General features: G+C 52.9%; 2 protein-coding genes across 5 annotated transcripts in view; both read right to left on the minus strand.

Annotated features, from left to right (window-relative positions):
• Nucleotides 1-8,618, minus strand: part of Elavl3 (ELAV like RNA binding protein 3) — a 29,432-nt gene extending 20,814 nt beyond the window's left edge. For all 3 annotated transcript variants that reach the window (XM_040730000.1, XM_040730001.1, XM_040729999.1), the window contains exon 1: nucleotides 8,009-8,618. In XM_040730000.1, the coding sequence (XP_040585934.1) occupies nucleotides 8,009-8,503 (495 nt within the window). In that variant the 5' untranslated portion in view covers nucleotides 8,504-8,618. The remainder of the gene's footprint in view (nucleotides 1-8,008) is intronic.
• Nucleotides 8,619-11,642: 3,024 nt separating this feature from the next.
• The window catches only part of Znf653 (zinc finger protein 653), a 19,817-nt gene continuing 12,718 nt past the window's right edge, over nucleotides 11,643-18,741 (minus strand). The window contains exons 4-9 of one of the 2 annotated variants that reach the window (XM_040729715.1): nucleotides 13,847-14,455; nucleotides 13,545-13,722; nucleotides 13,351-13,462; nucleotides 12,503-12,617; nucleotides 12,139-12,238; nucleotides 11,643-12,047 (exon numbers count right to left, since the gene is read on the minus strand). In XM_040729715.1, coding sequence (XP_040585649.1) covers nucleotides 11,870-12,047; nucleotides 12,139-12,238; nucleotides 12,503-12,617; nucleotides 13,351-13,462; nucleotides 13,545-13,722; nucleotides 13,847-14,455 — 1,292 coding nt within the window. In that variant the 3' untranslated portion in view covers nucleotides 11,643-11,869. Of the gene's footprint in view, nucleotides 12,048-12,138; nucleotides 12,239-12,502; nucleotides 12,618-13,350; nucleotides 13,463-13,544; nucleotides 13,747-13,846; nucleotides 14,456-18,741 lie in introns of both variants that reach the window. The other variant, XM_040729714.1, reaches the window with a different exon arrangement.

Here is an 18,741-nt window from a genome sequence, read left to right on the forward strand (position 1 = left end):
GGGAGTATGTTACTTGATTTTCCAGTATCAAATCTAGCATCCTAGGCAAACAAACCTGTCTGTGCACACTTTTTTTTTTTTTTTTGGTTTTACGAGACAGGGTTTCTCTGTTTCGGAGGCTGTGGGTCCAGCCTGGCCTCGAACTCACAGAGATCCACCTGCCTCTGCCTCCCGAGTGCTGGAATTAAAGGCGTGCGCCACCACAGCCCGGCTACTATGCACATTTTTAAACATGTATTTTATTAAATTTTATATGACAGCCAGAGGACAACTTGTTGGAGTTGGTTCTCTCCTTCCATCGTGTGGACCCTGGGGATTGAACTCGGGACGTCAGGCTTGGCTGCAGGAACCCCCTGAGCCATTTCACCAGCCTGGCCATGCACATTTTAATTGCATTTGTTTGCATTGCTTGATTTAGTTTGCTGATTTCTTTTGCTGTTCATTGGGATCTGGGAATTGAATCCAGGGTCTTACTCTGCCAGGTAAGTGCTGTACCCTTTGCTCCCCATCTACTCAGGGTTCTTGTATTTACGTTCAAGGGTATAATTCAGCTTGTACTTAACTGGTGTCCAAGCTTTTGACACTGGGACATGATGTTGCCGGCTACAAAGATCACCCTAGAGAACCACACAATCTTTAACAAAATGTGCCTCACCCACAAATCGCATGTTTGTTTGGAGGCAGGATCTCAAAATGTTGAGCAGGATACCCTTGAACTAAGAGATCCACCTGCCTCCTGAGTGCTGGAATTAGTGATGTGTGCCAGCATGTCAAGAAAAACTTGCTGTTTTAAATACGGCTGTGATTTTACATTGAGCCAGCTTCGCAGCTCCTTGAGGCCACCCCACGGGCTCAAACTGGCACACTTGGAAGACTGAAGGTAATTGTGTTAGGACAGAGAGGTGAGAAGTCTAAGGCTCAGAGACCATGAGGAACTTGCTGAGTCACACAGCGCATCAGTGCTGGCACTAGACCTCAAATGCAGGCATCTCTCCCCCGAAGAAGTGTTAGCACTCTCTAGGAGAGATGACAGTCCTTAAGGTTGTATGAGCTTTGACACTCAGTTGATGTCTTTGAATATATTCTTGAGGCTCTGTTTTGCCTTGCAACAAAACAGTTGGGGCTGGAGAGATGGCTCAGCAGTTAAGAGCACTTCTACAGGACCTGGGTTTGATTCCCAGCATGCACATGGTATCTCACAGCCATCTCTAATTCCAGTCCTGGGGATCTAACACCTTCTTGAGGCCTCTAGGTACTGAGCTCACATGTTACAAAACACCCAAACAAGTAGAAAGGAGAAAAAACTAAAGCAGTTAGGAATAACTCTAAAGGGAGGGCTGTGTGTGTGTGAGTGTGTGAGTGTGTGAGTGTGTGTGTGTGTGTGTGTGTGTGTGTGTGTGTGTGTGTGTGTGTGTGTGTGTGAAGTCAGGGCTCAGTCTGGCTGGAAAGGGTGCTGGGATCTATTGGTAGTGTCTGCTGTGCATGTCGGAAGCTGAAGTAACCAGCATTGCCCACAGTTCTTTTGTGCAGTGGTGGCAGGAAAGGAGGCTGCAAGATGGTTCAGCAGGTAAGAGTGCTTGTTCCAAACAACCCCAGTTCAATCCCCAGCACCCACATGGCAGCCAACAAGCGACTGTAACTACAAGTCTGACACCCTCACACAGACATACATGCCTGAAAAACACCAATGCAAATAAGATAAAAATAAATAAAAATAATAAAAATAAATAAACAGATAAATAAATAAATGAGGGAGAGAGGAGACAGAGGGACAATGTGCATGTTTAAAAATTACCAAAGCTTGACTGGGGATATAGTTCAGAGTGCAGTGTTTACCCAGCAGTGGGTTCAGTACCATGGACTGAAAAACAAGGAGGGGGATTTTTGTAATGTCCCAGTGTGTTGGTTTATGCCTGTAATTCCCGTAGCCTTGTACTGAGGAAGCCAGGTAAGATCGCCACTACAGCTGAAGGACAGCCCGGACTAGAGTGAGCTGAGCATCAAAAGCCACAGAGAGTGGAAGATGGTGGCACTCGCCCCTTATAGAAACACCAGGGAGATGGAGACAGAAGGAGCGGAAGTTCAAGGTCACCCTCAGCCGCACAAACTAATTCAAGGCCAGCCTGAATTAGAAGAGAGCCGTCTCAAAAATAAAATCCGCCGGGCATGTGGCGCACACCTTTAGTCCCAGCACTTGGGAGGCAGAGGCAGGTGGATCTCTGAATTTGAGGCCAACCTAGTCTACAGAGTGAGTTCTAGGACAGCCAAGGCTATGTAGTGAGACCCTGTTTAAAAAAAAAAAAACAGAAACAGAAAACCCTAAAACTGGGGACCAACAAGACACCTTAGCCAGCAACCCCAAGGGTTCTGTGAGGTGGCAGCAGCACCGAGCCTGCTTTGGATCAGCATAGTGACCCAGCCCCTGGTGGCACGTGTGCTTGCCAGCCAGAGGCCCCCACTCAGTGTGGTCAGTTAGAGAGGAAACTGGGGGTCCCTTCTTCTTTGGAGGTAAGGGCACTTTTCACAGAGCCTGAAACCCCGAGTTCCCTTCCTGGGACCCACTTGGAAGAAGAACCAACCGTTTCAAGCTGTCCCCTGATCTCCACACGCACACTGTGGCAGGCACATATGGACGCATGCAAATACTCCCCAATTTCCCTCAGTAAACAAACAAAAATAGAAATGAAATTTGCTCAAGGTATGCATAGCGGCTCACACATGTAATCCTAGCACTTTGAAAAGTGTGAGGTCAGCCTGGGCCACACGGTGACTTAAAGCCAGTATGGTAGACATAGCAAAGCCCTACCACCTCACCAAAAAAATATGATAAAATAGAATTATTCTGGGCATGGTGGCACACACCTTTAACTCCAGAATTAGCCAGGCAGAAGGAGGTGAGTTTCTGTGAGCTTGAGGTTAGCCTGATCTACATGCCAAATTCCAAGCCAGCGAATACTATAAAGTGAAGCCTTGTCTCCAAAAATAAGGCCCATATCAGGCAGCATAAAAATGGCTGGTGCATGGATGAAGGGCTGGAGAGGCCATATGACAGCTCACAACTGTAGGTCTAGTTTCACTGAGATACACTGCCTTCTTCTGGCCTCTAGACCCCCACAGGCACGAAGCATGTACACAAACTATGCATGTAGTCAGCACACACACACACACACACACACACACGCACACACACACACACACTATAAGTATATCTTAAAAAACAAATGTTTGATGGAGGGATGGAGGCAGCGAGGTGAGGAGTAAAGGCACTCATGCCAGTGTGAGGAGTTTCACCGGAGCCTAACGCAGGTGGAAGGAAAGGAAGACCCCACAAAGCTGTCCTCTAGTCTTCAGAACATCTGCTGCAGCACATGTGTGCACAGCGCATTCACACACACTAGCAAAGTTAATGTTTTGCTTTGTTTTGGTTTTTCGAGACAGGATTTCTCTGTATTGTTTTGGAGCCCTTCCTGGAACTCACTCTGTAGATCAGGCTGGTCTGGAACTCACAGAGATCCGCCTGCCTCTGCTTCCCGAGTGCTGGGATTAAAGGCGTGCGCCACTAACACCCGGCATAAAATTAAACTCTTAAAAGTGGTGGGTGAAAGAGTTGCTGATCTCTCCCAACCATGCACAACGGGGCCAGCTCACAGCGCCCAGCTGTGTATTCTCAGATATGCTACCTAAAGTCTCTGCACTGCTGAACCTGAGGTTGGGGTGCAGCAGCCTGAGGCAGAGTCTAAGGGCGGGGCAGCTGGAGTAAAGTCTGCTATGGCTTAGTTGTGAGGAGTGACGGTAGGCCTGCAAGGTCCATGCCCCTGCCTCGGCAGGGTTATTTGCAACCATCCGGCCTCAGTGAGTACTGACTCCACACACAGCTTGTAAGAACCGGTTCTTTCCTTTTGCATTGGGGGTCCCAGGTATCGAACTCAGGTTGGCTGGCTTGAAGGCAAGTGCCTTTACCTGTCGAGCCTTAGCCTGGTCCCTCACCTTGAACTTCTTAGCCTCCACCCTCCATCAGTTGGGATGTGCAGGTGTGTGTGCCTGGTTTGAGTGCAGCTGGGAATCCATTCCAGGCTTTGCTGCATGCCAAGAAGCATTCTCCCAGCTGAGCCACAGACCACGCCCTTGGTATGGCTCCCGAATTCTTGGCTTAAAAGGTCTTCCATCACCTCGCCTGTAGTGTGGAGCAGGCTGTGCACCATCAGGCCCAGCTGCCTTTGTCTTCTAGAAAGGTTGACCCAGGCTGGGTGTAGTTCAGTGGCACGGGACTTGCCTCACATGTGAAAAGCCCTGGGCATCTTGAGTTCAATACGGTGAGGGGAAGGGTGTCATAGAGGGTCAACGCTCACCTCCAATCAGCTGAGAGTGGCTGCCTACAGTCATCGGCTCAGAGTCTCTAGCCCTGGACTTACTAGTAATGTCTGTCATGGACACGACTGTCAGAAGGTGAACACTGCAAGGTTCAAGTTCCCTAGTTCTCTCTCTCTCTCTCTCTCTCTCTCTCTCTCTCTCTCTCTCTCTCTCTCTCTCTCTCTCTCTCTCCCTCCTCTTCCTCCTCCTCTTCCTTCTTCTTGAGATGGGGGTTTCTCTGTGTAGCCCTAGCTGTCCTGGAACTCACTCTGTAGTGATGAGCCTGTCTCTGCCTCCGAGTTCTGGGGTTGAGTTCAGTTCCCTAATATTAATACTATATCCTATGTTTTGAGACCTGGTTATCCTGTTCTTTTGTTTTGCCTTTTTAGTACTGGAATTGAACTCAGATCACATTCGTACTAGATAGGCACTCTGCCAATGAGCCCTGTCCCCAGCTTTTTCATGAGAAACTTGCAGAAATTCTCCCAACATAGAACATTATAAAGGTATTTTCTGCCCTGAACGAGTGAGAAGTCTCGGTGAAACAGGGATTGCCTCGGGTGAAATGTCAGAATAGAAACTCAGACCCAGAACTCAGAGAGCGACGCCTGCTCTACTCTTGAAGACCTGAGCTCCATCCCTGGATCCACACGGTGGAAGGAGGGCGGAACCCTGCAACTTGTCCTCTGACCGCCACACACATATAGACGAATTTAAAAGTGTAAAAGAATTCAAATCTAGTTTCAAAGAATGAAAAGGCCAATAATAACAACAGCAGCTGCAACTGCCACAGTGGCGTGGCTCTATGGCAGAGTTACCTGCTTAGCATGTGCAAGGCTCTGGGTTCCAGCATTACAAAACAAACAAATGCCACAAAACAAAAATGGCAAACCACGACTGGCATGGTAGCCGGTGCTGTGATTCCCAGGATTTTGGAACCCAATGCAAAATCAAACCTGTCTTAAAAACAAAAGTTGGAAAGAGCAAAGCAATGCTGAATGCCTACTCTTTCAGGTATTGCTTCAGAACATAAGACATTGCACGTGCTAAGCATTCCATGTCTTTAGCCTTACATTCTAGCTTTTGGAGTCCCACTGTGTGTCAGACACTGAGCATGTAGAGTCTGGATTTTTCTTTTGTTTCTTTTGAGACATTATATAGCCTCAGCTGTCCTGGAACTCACTATGTAAACAGGCTGGCCTCTGCCTCCCAAGTGCTGGGATTAAAAAGCCTGTGCCACCATGCCCAACTACATGTTTTTAGAGTCCCAGCACAATACAGAAAAGTGGAGACCATTTGCTCCATTTCTCAGATGGTGAAATCAAGGCCAGAGATAATGGAGCCTACATTAGATAGGTGTGTGTGTGTGTGTGTGTGTGTGTGTGTGTGTGCCATCGCACCTGTGTGGAGGTCAGAGAACAACTTTGGGCATTGGTTTTGGGCAAGCACCCACTGAGCCATGGTGCCAGCTCCATGCCCAGCTTCAAGTCAGCAAGTGACCCCTGATCTACTGACCCGTCTCTGTGGAGGTGCCTACCACTGCCCTCCCGTCACATTAGGGAGTACCAGGGTGTGCTAGCTCTGCGGGCTTTGCTGCCAGCTGCTCCTCTCACCACTTCTCCCTCCTCTCCCGGGCCTGGTGTTCCTTTCACAGCTGAACCTACTGAGCCGCCTAAGCTGATAATGGGGATCGGATTGGCAGGAGCCGCACTGGGCCTGGCCTGCAGTAACTGCTGCCTGGGTTGGTGGCCCCTTGGCATCAGAAGGACCGACTGAGCGGGACTTCTCTCCCTCCTGTTCCTGGCTGCTCCTGTGGGTCTGTTTCTCATCTCACTCTTGGCTTCTCCTTTCTCCTCACTCTCTCTTTCCCACTGCTCCCCCCCAACACACACAACCGAGGCAAGGATTTGTCAAAAACGCACTTAAAGCCCCTGGCTCCTCAGACCCCCGTGGCCTCCAGCGAGGCCTCTGGGCTCCAGTCACAGTGACAGATGCCTGGGTACTGGTGACAATAGGGCATTGAATGGCTATCTATGCAAGGCAAGTCAGGCCACCACGTGGTGCAGACTGAGCTCCTTTTTCTGAGCCCTGTTCCTTCTACCTCTGCTAGGGGCCCTCGCGGTTTCTCTCCTCACTTCCTCCTTCTTAGTGGCCCCTACCAGCACCCATGGGAATTCCAGGCCTGCAAGGGGCTCCAGGCCCTGCTGTAACCTCTGACCACACCCTCTTCTTTTTTGCACATTCTTTTCAAGCCGAACAACAGAGGAGGGGAAGTCTAGGGGGTGCTATTTTGTTATAGGGCTCTGAGGGTCCCCAGGAGGCCACACTCCTGTTCTCAGACCTGAATGAGCACCTTGAGGCCCAGAGATGGTAAGGAACCAGCCTGAGGACACACAGCACGATGAGTCTGTCTCGGGAAAGCGTCAGGGAGGAGGCAGTCCTTTCTTAGAGTCAGGTGGACTAGTCCCAGGGCCCGAGAGAGAGGAAACCCAGGATGGACTACTGAGCTTCCCGATCACCACTGTACTAGCCACGACTCGTAAAAAGAAGCCGGGAGACACACAGGGAGAGATCTCCGAAGAGCAGAAAAGGTAGGCTGGGCGCGGGGACCAGACAAAGGACGCGCGGTAGCGCGGGGAGCTAGTCGCTCAGGGAGGCGGGGGTGGAGCCAGGGTGCGGTGAGCACTGGCCAGCCCCGCCCCGGGACACGCCCGGGTTGCCGGGTGGAGGTCCGAGGGCTCGCTCTAGCCCAGGTCCTGGGGGCCTGGGGCGGGGCCTGGATGGGCGTGGCACGACAGGGCGTGGCACGCCGGGCGGGGCCGTGAGTTCGGGAGCTGACCAGCTCTGAGGCTGCTGAAAGCGACCGCGCGCCGGCCAAGAGCGGCGGAGTTGCGGGCGCGTTCAAGGTCACCCCGAGGCCCGGAGCCCTGGCCCGGTGAGGGCGCGTGCGGCAGGCCCGATGGGATGCTGCTGCAGCCCCTCACCCCCTCACCTGGAGACAGCGGCTGGGGAACGGGAAGCCCCCCTCCTGCTCCCCCCCCCGTAGCCCCGAGGCCCCGCGCGAGGCTACGGCCCGCGAAGAAGGGCGGAGAGACAAAGGGACCACGGCGGTAGTAGCGAGGCCTCGGGGAGCCCCCTCCTCTCCCCTCCCCGCTTGCCGCAAGGTCGACGGGGCTCGAGGACGAAGATGCCCGCCTCTCGGGCGCGGCCGGGGCCAGGGGTAGTGCGATCCGATGGCGCCCCGCCTCTCCCCCCGCCCCCGAAAAAAGCTCTCGGAGAATGCCGTGTGGCCTCCGCCCGGATCAACAGAAGGCCATCGGGCCCGCGTCCTCCTGGGTGGCCTGCGAGTCTGGGCCTGGGATGCTGGAAACATCCTCCGCCGCCGCGGCCCCTCCCCCACAGCCTTCCAGAGAGGGGCCATCCCGACCCCGGGGTAGTCGAGGGAACCCCGCACACAGCTGGGCTCCCCAGTCCTCTCAGGCAACGCTGTGCTCCCCAGAACCGCGGATGCGGCTCTACCCTCTCAGGCCTGAGGCGCGGTCCTACCCCCCACCCAGGCCTAGCTAGGCCTGGTCCTACCCCCCCCACCGCGTCTCCGTGGAGCCAGCCCCAGCCCCTCCCTCCCGGCTCCGTCTCGCAGCGACAAGGGAGTACCTACAGTGACCATTCTTGTGTGCCCGGCGGGCGCGGTCCGTATCGAGGGCGGTTCCGGGGGGTCGTGCACTCCTGGGGGGGGCGCCCGGTGCTCACGCCGGTGTCCCGCCCGGACGTCGGCCGCTGCGGACGCTGCAGAGGCGGTGATGGAGGCGGCGGCGCCCTCGAGGGCCGGGAACGGACCCGAGCCTGGGGATGCGCGCGCCGACGGCCGGGTCCCCGGCGGCTGGTGGATGGAGGGAGCGGGCGCGCGGTGCAGGACGCCCAGAGCGCGGCCCCGCGGGGCCCGGAGAGGTCGCCCTTCCCGACCAAAATCTCGGCAGCTCTGCCTTCTGCGGTGGGCCCTCAGGTGCCGGATGCCGGGTGTCGGGTCCTCTCCTCTTCCTCGCCCGCCCTCCCTCCCACCCTCCGGCCCGCGCTGCGCGCTCCGCGCTCTGGGTCGCACCGCCGCCGCCCCCAGCCCTTTATAGCGGCAGCTGCCAGCGCCAGCGTCGCTCATTGGCTGAGACGGCGGGTCCCCGCCTCCTCCCGGCTCCCGACGGCGCGGCAGGTGGAAGCGAGTGCGCGCCGGCTGGACTCTGCCTGCCGAGAATGAATTTGCTGAGGACTCAGATTTTGGCTCCCCAGTGCTGGGGGACCCTGACACCGTTCCCGAGTACTCCTTTAGTTTTGCAGACAAACTGGGATTCCCTTTTCCACCCAGCCCCTAACTCTGAAGGGGTAAAGACAGCTTTCCATGGCCCAAACACAAGCAGAAGTCTGGGAAGGGACAAAGACCCAGACCCATGCTGCTAGATCCAAGGTGAATAGATTTTGTCTCCACATGACCCTGGTGATATTAGAAACAATACTAGGTGTGGTGAGCTAGGAGGATCGCTGGTAGTTTCAGGATAGCATGGGCGACACAAAACTCTAAATTGACCTGGGTTACAAAGCTAGCTCCAGGCTATTGTGTAATACTTAGGAAGATATTGTCTTTTTAAAAAATGAAGAAAAACCCGGGCAGTGGTGGCACACGCCTTTAATCCCAGCACTCGGGAGGCAGAGGCAGGTGGATCTCTGTGAGTTCGAGACCAGCCTGGTCTACAAGAGCTAGTTCCAGGACAGCCTCCAAAGCCACAGAGAAACCCTGTCTCGAAAAACAAAACAAACAAACAAACAAAAAAAGACAAGAAAACAGAAAGAAAAATAGAAGGCAGGCACAATGGTGTATGCTTGTAAGGCCAGCTTTGGGGGGTGGAGAGTCAGGGGGATCAGGAGTTCAAGGCCAGCTTGGGCTACAGGAGACCCTTTCTCAAAAAATAAAATAAAGCAGAGCAAAAGGAGAGATAGCTCAGCAAGAAAGAGTCTTTTGTTGTTGTTCTTTTTGGGTTTTGAGACAGGATTTCTCTGTTTAGTCCTGGTGGTCCTGGAACTCAATTGATAGACCAGGGCGGCCTTGAACTCAGAGATACATCTGCTTCTCCCGAGTGCTGGAATTAAAGTCAATGTCACTATGCTGGGCAGCAAACTGAATTTGATCCCTGGAGGGAGCCCATTTAAACGTGGAAGGAGAGGGCCAACTCCACAAAGTTGTCCTCTGATCTATACACACACACACACACACACACACACACACACACACACACAAATAGTGATAACTTTTTAAAAAAATGGGCTGGGTATATGGTTTAGTTACAAGCATGCATGAAACCCGTGATCCATCCCTTGCACCCTGTAAACTTGGCATGATGCTGAAAGCCTGAAATGCCAACACTTGAGATGCTGAGACAAAGGGTCATAAGTTCAAGGTCATCATCAGCTACATAGTGAATTCCAGATCAGCCTAAGCTACAGAGACCTTCTCTCAAAACGAACAACAAAACCCAAACAAGAACAGCAACAGCAAAAAGGAAGGGAGGGAGGGAGGGAGGGAAGAAAGTAGAAGTGATTAAACAGTTAGGGTGGTCCCACTGTATCAGCTGTGGAAGGAAAGGAGACCTTGTGGGGCTTGAATGTACCAAGTACTCTAAGGTTCATAACATGGGCGCCAGGGAAGGGATGCCACGCTGCTCTCAAGCAGATGAAGAGGTTTGTGCTAAGAGTTCTAGACGATCTATGCTTTTAGAGTCATACAGCCTGAGAGACCATAGATAAAGCCTCCAAACTGGCTAATGTCTGGCTTTCTGGGAATGTGATTGGTTTTCCTGTGGAAGCACGCTTTTTTTTTTTTTTTTTTTTAAAGGAGATTGGAGCGGTAACACCTTTAATGTTTACTGCCTTTCCTGAGACCGGGTTGGGGCTCCAGCAAGGCTTCAGCACCACAGACAGCGGTCTGACAAGGTGGAGAGCGCTGCCCGCTGGCAGCAGCCCAGATCCTCTAACACAAGTATTACAGTCCCCAGACTATCCATATCCTTTTTGTTTAAGAACATTAACATTTGTGTGTGTGTGTCACGGTGCATGTGTGTGGGTCAGAGGATGCAGGTCTTCTCTTCCACCATGTGGGTCTCAGGAATCGAACTCAGGTCGCCAGTCTTGGGAGGCAGATGCCTTTACCCGTGAGCAGTCTCCGAGGCCCTATTCTTATTCTTGTACACCCCTTCACGATCCGGCTTGTCAAGAATGCGAATCAGCCTGATTTAACCAATCAGGAATGGCTCTCAAGAGGCCCAATTGCAAGATGCCCTGGAGATTGAGCCAATGAGAGAGCACACACCGAAGGTGCTGCCGCGCTGGAGAGGGTGGGCCAATCAGCGTGGCCCACACAGAAGGGGTGGTGGCAGAGCAGGTTCCCAAGTGACTCCTCGGGGGGGGGGGTTTGAGGAGCAACTCGGCTGCCGATGCAGGACCCCTCACCCCCACCCCAAACGTTGCCCCCCCTCACACACACCCCGCGTTCCCTTCGGTTGGGAGTGTCTGCTGCGAGGCTATTTCCTGGGGCAAAGGCCCCACCGCGGTTCCCATGGAAACTGCCTGCTGCTATTGCGCGAATAAGAAAAGGGGCTCTTGGAGCGCTTAGACCAGCCCCTCAATTCCGGACCACGCGGGAATTGACTCTTGTTGCCACCCCATCGGGACCAATCTGCGGGTGGCGCCGCAGGACTCCCAGGGGCATGGGGCAGAGCTAGCGGCTGTGCTCCCTCGGGTCACGAGGCAGCAACCACCCCGGGTCCATACAGCTCGCGCACCACCTGGTGGTGGCGCCTCCTTCCCTACGAATCTCCCTGTACGCAATGGGGCCAGGTCCTGTTCCAGGAACACAACAGTCATTCTCGCATACAGGAATAGACTCTGGCACTCTGGCACAGGGAAGTTCCCACCCCCCCCCCAACCCAACCCATCACTCCATTCTCTGCCCATTGCCTGATTCCAGTGTAGATACCTCATTTGGGTGTTCCCAAATGTGTGTCTCACAGCTTAGCAACTCCCACAGCTCTCTGGGCCAGGAATCAATATTCTGAGACATGAGGGGTGTGGGCATCAGGATTCTGGCCCCCCCACCTTCACCCTGTGGGAGCAGAGGCGAACAGGAAAACGTCCCTGTGTGCTATCCAAATGCAGCCTCCCCAACTCAGCCTTGGTCAGGATGGGAGCAGGTTAATTGGTTACAAAGGGGTGCCAAGCCCCCACAACTATTCAGGCCTAGGAGAAGGGCATTTCCTTTTCACTTTAATCTCATTCTGTGCTCTTGACACAGTTCAGCAGTGCAGTCCCAGGTGCCAGCTCCATGGGTGGGACGTGATGGGGCAGGGTGGGGCACCTGCCCAGGGTAATGGGGAACACCTCCTTCCGGCCTGCGGTTGGGGCAGCCCCAATGGCTATCTTGGGCATGATGTCCAAGAGTACAAATAAATAGAGGCTGAGGTCCGTGGGCGCTGGTGGGTCAGGTGGGCTTGTGGTCCGGGTGGCTTTTGAGCGTGTGGAACTTGACGCTGTCCAGCTTCTCGAAGCGCTTTCCACAGCGCTCGCACGGAAAGTTGTACTGCACCTCTGCTGTGTGTTTCTTCATGTGCCAGTTAAGCGATGCACGCTGCCGGCACTGGTACCCGCAAATCTCACACCTGTGTGGCAGGACAGCCAGGTCAGGTCACTGAGGGCTAAGACTCCCCTGCAACCACGCAAGCGCCCCCTTCCAAGCACCCTGACACTCACTGCAGGGGTGTCTCTCCCGTGTGTGTGCGCCGGTGCACCTCCAAATGGTTCTTCCTCTTGAAAGACTTGCCGCAGGTCTCACAAGTGAACTCTCGGACGCCTGGGGGTGGCAGCAGCCTCAGGATACTGCCCAATAGAGGTGGTGTCGAGGAGCTAGCTCCCCCCACCCCAAAACCCTGAGAACTGTGCCTGCTGGAGTCACATCAGGTAAGAAAAGGGCTGCGGTTCCTGACACAGCATGTGACCCGTGTTGGGACTTGGGGCAACTGCATATGAAAACCAGGTACAGGTAAGGGTGTGGGGTTTCACGGTGCAGCCCAGGCCTCCTGAGCATTGGGATTTACATATGTGCACTACACCTGACCTGAGTGGATGATCATGTGGCGCCGCAGGTGGTTGGATAAATAAAACTTCTTGCCACAGCCAGGGTGAGGGCACACTTTGGTCTTCCCTTTTCGGTGCACCAGGTTGACGTGGTTCTAGGGGTGAGAGGGGTACCATGGGCCCACCTGAGCATTCATAAAGTGGGGAGACACACAGGTAGCCGGGGCATTAGCCACAGTCAGCCTAGACTGGAAAGTGGAAGAGGCATTCCAGTGTCCAGCTTTGACAGGAGCACTGGGGTCACAGAGCAGCCTTACCAAGCCCAGCTCTGGGCCCCAGCTAACCTAGGTAGGCTCCTGCTGCTAGCCCAGCACACACGAGCAAAGTGATGCCTCAGAGACACGAAGTCTGGCTGATGCCTCACAGGTGCTGCACTGCCCTGGGGACGTGATTCAGGTCTGTTTCCTGTTTCTCATTCTTTAACCCACGAGAACAGCCTGGGTGCTTACTACATGCTCAGCAAATGCACTGGTCTACCGGTGCTGTGTTCTGTGTGCAGAAATGAGGAGACCCCTGCCTGCTCCCAGTGTATCATCCACACTGCGGAAGGCAAACTACAAGAAGCGTCCTAATTGTGTAAGGATCTGGGGCTCCCATGCATGGCTGGCCCCTGGGACTTGAGGGGTCTTCCTGTGGAAGACCCAGAGGGTGGTCTGGGGGCGCTGGTCAGACCAGGTGGCTGTGTCTGGTGTCTGCAGAGAGGGCTGAGGAAGTGAGATGTTCAGCAAGGTCAGCTGGGATGACTGAGCTCATGGATGCAGGCCCTGTACACTGACACCCAGTAGAGCCCTCCATGCAGCCTCACAGGCCTGCCTGGGGTAGCCTCACCTGGAAGCTGCTGAGAGCCACATACACTTGGCTGCAGCCCTCATAGGGACAGTGGAACATCTCCAGTAGGCCGTCAGCATCCATCACCCGTGACCGCTTGCTCCGCCGTCTCCTGGAGGGGAAAGAGCCCCAGTGGGCTGAAAGCCTGCAGCTCCTCCTTACCCGTGCTCAGACCCATGCATCCCAGCACCCACTTCTCAGGCTCCTTGGGAATCTCGTAGATGATAGCTGACATGTCACTGCCGTCCAATTCCTCTCCATCCACGTCTGCTTCTGCCTCTGTAGTCTCTGGCATGGTGGCTGCCAGCTCTGTCAGCTCTGGGGCCACCAAATCTTCTTTCTCCTCCTTGAGCATATACAGGTCCTCCTTCTCTACAGGGTGACACGGGGCAGCGTCTGTGGGGATAAGGCTGTCAAGGAGCTCACTTTGAGGGCCACTCCTCCCCCTCTGCCATCCCTCCCAACCCTGCCAGAGGCCACAGTGGCACCCCCAGACCTTTCTTGGTCTCGATGCTGGCTATGGAGGTGGTGTCCATGGTGCTGTGCTGGGTGCCCTCGGGCTCCGTCTGTGTATAGGCTGCCACACCTTCCATCATGGCACAGGGTACCTCCTCACCCAGACCACCGCTGGGAGTGCCACTGCCAGCAGCCACATTGAGGTGGATGCCCTCGGCTGTGAGGGTGTCATAACCAGGACCAGCAATGATGATCACCTGGGAGCCAGGCACCATGCCTGACACTGGGCAGCTGGCCACCACTTCACCCAGTGCCTCCTGGGGCATGTTCTCAAAGAGGGTGCCGGGGCCGGTGCCCATTTGCATGGGTACCGGCACACACACCACCGTCTCCAGAGCCTCCGACCCACCACCTGCAGGGTTTTGGCACAGAGGGGTGCCCTGCTCAGCCAGGCTCTCCACGTGGTGGACATCAAAGGGGATGTGAACTCCTTCCTGAGTGACGAGCCCACTGCTGCATGCGGGGCTGGCGGGGGTGACAGCCGCAGCAGCTGGGGCTTTGGCTGCTTGGGCCTCAGGAGGCTCATCCGAGTCAGAGCTGGGGCTAGAGCTGGATGAGTCCGAGCTGCCAGCCACCAGGCCATTGCCCGCTGCAGAGAGAGGAGAGGGGACAGTTGTTAGTTGGGGAGACAGCTCAGACTAAAGTGTTTGTTCCACAAGTATTCCCAGAACCCTTGTTAAATACCATGTGCTGTAGCTAGGAAGATGGCCCAGTGCTTAAGAGTACTTGGTGCTCTTCGAGAGGACCAGGGTTCAGTTCCCAGCACCCATGTGGTGACTCAATCCAATCAGTAACTGTTGTAGTTTTAAAAAGTGGCGCAAGAAGCCGGGCGTTGGTGGCGCACGCCTTTAATCCCAGCACTCGGGAGGCAGAGGCAGGTGGATCTCTGTGAGTTTGAGACCAGCCTGGTCTACAGAGCGACTGCCAGGACAGCCTGCAAAACAATACAGAGAAACCCTGTCTCGAAAAACAAAAAAACAAAACAAAAAAAACAACAAAAAAACCAAACAAACAAACAAAAAAAGTGGCATAAGAGAGAAAGACATCATTCGATAGAGTTCAAGTGGAGGGGTTTTTATTACGGGAAAAGGATCATAAAAAGGGGAAAGGGGACTGGGAGACTGGCCTCTGGGGACAGAAGCATCAGGAGAGAGGAATGAGAGGCAGAGAGAGAGAGAGACAGAGAGAGGGGAAGATGGGGGGGGGATAGGAGGTGGGCAGGGCCCTTTTAAAAGGGAACATAGTGAATATCATAGTGAACACAGCTGAGGGCATATTCTCTCAGAACCCAAAGGTAGGCCAGTACAAATGCCTAAATACTAACAGTAACACCAGTTGAAGGGGATCTGAAACTCTCTTCTGGCCTCCACGAGTACTGCATACATGTAGTGTATTTATATACATGCAGGCTAAACCACTCATCCACATAAAATAAAAATAGCCCTTAAAATGTCTGTGTGCACTGGTGAGATGGTTTGGTGGTTAACGGTACTTGCCATGCAAGCCTGGCTACCTGAGTTAGGTTCCTGGCACCCATGTGTGGTGATGTGAATGATGAGTGTCCCATCTGAACACTGGTCCCCAGTTGGTGGCACTGGTGGGGGTGAAGGGAGCACATCGCTGGGGGCAGGGTTTGAGGTTGGGCAGCCTCACTTGTTTTCAATTTGCTCTCTCTGCTTGTGTTTGTAGTTGGGTATAGAAGCTTAGATTTCTGCTCAGCTGGCATGCCTGTCCGCTTGATGGAACCATAAGCCAGAATGAATTCTTTCTGTTGGTCATGGTGTTTTATCACAGCAACAGAATAGTGACTAATACACTACAGAGGTGGAAAGAGAAAGCCAACTCCAGAAAGTTGTCCTCTGACCTCCACATGTGCTCTGTGGCTGCATGCACCCCCTCCCCAGCCACAGACATCATACACACATGCTACACACACACTCACGCTAATAACAAGGAAAACAATGTTAAAATGTCAGGTCACATTTGTAAGCCCCTCACACCCTGGCTCTGGTGAGGCAGAGATACAAGGACTACTGGAGTTTATTGATCAGACACTCTAGTCTAATTGGTGAGCCCTGGGCTGATGAGAAAGCCTGTCCCAAGAAGGCAGATGACATTTTTGAGGATGACACCCAAGGTTATCCACTGGCCTCCACCCCCATACAAGTGAAAACATACACACGTCTGGGGATGGTGGTTAATTAGTGGTGATGGCAGTAGCAGCAGCTGGAATCTACGTGTCATCAGGAACTAGGAACTGTGACTTTCAGGTCCAAAGCCAGTGGTCCCTTCTAGGTCCCTGAACTAGTCTCTTTTCGAGGTTCTCATATTACTCTTCCCTGGCCTCTCTGACTTGTTATTTTTAATATTTATTTATCATGTATACAGTGTTCTACATGCATGTATGCACAGAAGAGGGCACCAGATCTCATTACAGATGGTTGTGAGCCACCATGTGGTTGCTATGATCTCTGGAAGAGCAGCCAGTGCTCCTAACCTCTGAGCCATCTCTCCAGCCCCCTCTCTGGCTTTTTTTATTGTTGTTTTGAGATAGGGTCTCTCTTTCTGAGGATACATATGTAGAGCAGGCTAGCCTCAGACTCACAGAGATCCGCCTGCCTCTGCCTCCCGAGTGCTGGGATTAAAGATGTGAGCTGCCATCACTCCCAGCATCAGCACTTTCTGATTCTCTCACTAGTTAGATTGATTCCTATCAAATACTGTCATTTCCATTGATTCCATAGGATTCAGAAACAATCGACCTGTGTTGGGGAAGTCCTGTTATTTGCCTGTGCATTTGTCAATAAAGTACTGTCTGGCCAATAGAAAACCTAGATAGGAGGGACTAGGAGTCGAGGAGGATTCTGGGAAGGGGAAACACAAGAGAGTCAACATGTGACACCATGGGGGTAGGACGCCGGGAACTATTCTCCGGTAAGAAACATACTTAGATTAACAATTAGGGGTGATTACTTAAGGCAGAGCTAGCCAGTAAGAGACAAACAAGGCCAACAGCTTCATAATTAATATAGCCTCCTGTGTGTTTATTTGGGACTCATGCGGATCTAGAACCAGGCTGGCGCGGGAGAGCCCAGGCGACTGGCGGGGGATAAACCAAAGCGGCTAGCAAAAGAAAAAGCTTCTCTTAACAGACCTGGAGTAAGCTTCTTTTTTTTTGGTTTTTTTCGAGACAGGGTTTCTCTGTATTGTTTTGGAGGCTATCGGTCCAGCCCAACCTCAAACTCACAGAGATCCGCCTGCCTCTGCCTCCCGAGTGCTGGGATTAAAGGCATGCGCCACCAACGCCCGGCTGGAGTAAGCTTCTAATCCATTAAGTCAAGGGCTCTGTCACAAGACTCTCTCCACTTCCGATACCCATGGGAAGTCCTGGACCACCCTGTGTGTGTGTCTGTCTAAGTCATAGTTGGGAATTCCCATGGTGCCACTCTCAGGTGCCATGACTTGCTGTGATGACTCTAGAAAGTTCTCCCTCTGATCTGCTTATGATCACAGCTTTATTATGAGGTTATAATTTATCAGTTGTCAGAAGAAAGCAACACTGGAGTCACAGTACCTAGTTCCTGGTGACAGATTCCAGTTTCTGCACTTCTCCAAGAGTGCCCCATCTGAACACCAACAAGGGCTGTCTGCTCACCACTTGAGAGCCTTGTGTGTGCATGTGTGGAGGCCAGAGGTGGACATTTGCTGTCTTCTTCAATATTTTGTATGTCTCATATTTACTTATTTGAAGGCAGGAGCAGAGGATTACTTGCAGGAGTTGGCTCTTTCCCTCCACCATTTGGGTCTTGAGAACAGGACTCAGGTCATCTGGCTTGGTAACAAGCCTCTTTACCTGCTAAGCTATCTCAATGGCTGGCACTCAGCTTTTCTGTGGGTGCTGGGGACCCACACTTACGCCCTCATGCTTGTATAGCAAGCATTTATTGATTGAGCCATCTCCCCAGCCTCCGAAGAGCTCTCATGACCAAATGTTTCAGCCCCTCCCTGATGGGTGGTGTTAATCTTCTCTCTGGTCCTGTGTTTTGTCTTTTAGATGGCTAGTCCCCATCCAACAGCTATGTACCCGTGGGACCAAGAATCACATAGCATAGATTCACACCCTCCCACCGAACCTGGGTGACAGAGAGGAGGCCTTGGCAATCTGTGGGACCTGGGAGAGTGGAGCAGTATTTATTCCTGGCATACAGAGGGACTCTGGGATGCTCTCTCAGCCTGGACACACGAGAAAGAACCTGGGCCCTTCCCGGGATGATGTGACAGACCCTCAAAATCCCTCACGGAGGCCCTTGCCCTCCCTGGGGAGCAGAGGGGGGATGGAGTGGGGGTGATGGATTGGGAGGATTGGGGGTGGAGGAGGAGGGGAAGGAGAGGGAACTGAAAGCAACATGTGTAAAAAGTTAAATAAGAAATATATGGGGGAAAAAAGAGCTCCTTGTTAAAGTGGCTCCATATGAATTACAAAAGACACTGCTATCAGGGCTGCAGAAATGGTCCAGCTTAAGGTTAAAGAGCATGTGCTGCTCTTCCAGAGGATCCAAGTTCCATTCTAGGGAGCTCTCAACAGCTCTAGATCTGATGCCCTCTTCTGGAGCATGCATACACACATAGACACTGCTAAAATAAAAATAATCAGGAAACTACTCACTGTCTCACTAGTTTACCAAAAACAACAACAACAAACCTCTTCCATTCAGGAAATCCTAAGGATTTTAGAAGGGGATTGGTTCTAGAAATCCAAGCTGACATTGAAATTCCCGAAGCTCAGATCCCATCTATGGAATGCAGTATACGCAGGCTGCAGAGATTGCTCAATGGCTAAGAACACCTGCTACTCTTGCAGAGGACCTAGTGCAG

This window comes from Mesocricetus auratus, unplaced genomic scaffold, assembly GCF_017639785.1.
Source record: "Mesocricetus auratus isolate SY011 unplaced genomic scaffold, BCM_Maur_2.0 Super-Scaffold_100022, whole genome shotgun sequence".
Classification (NCBI taxonomy): domain Eukaryota; kingdom Metazoa; phylum Chordata; class Mammalia; order Rodentia; family Cricetidae; genus Mesocricetus; species Mesocricetus auratus.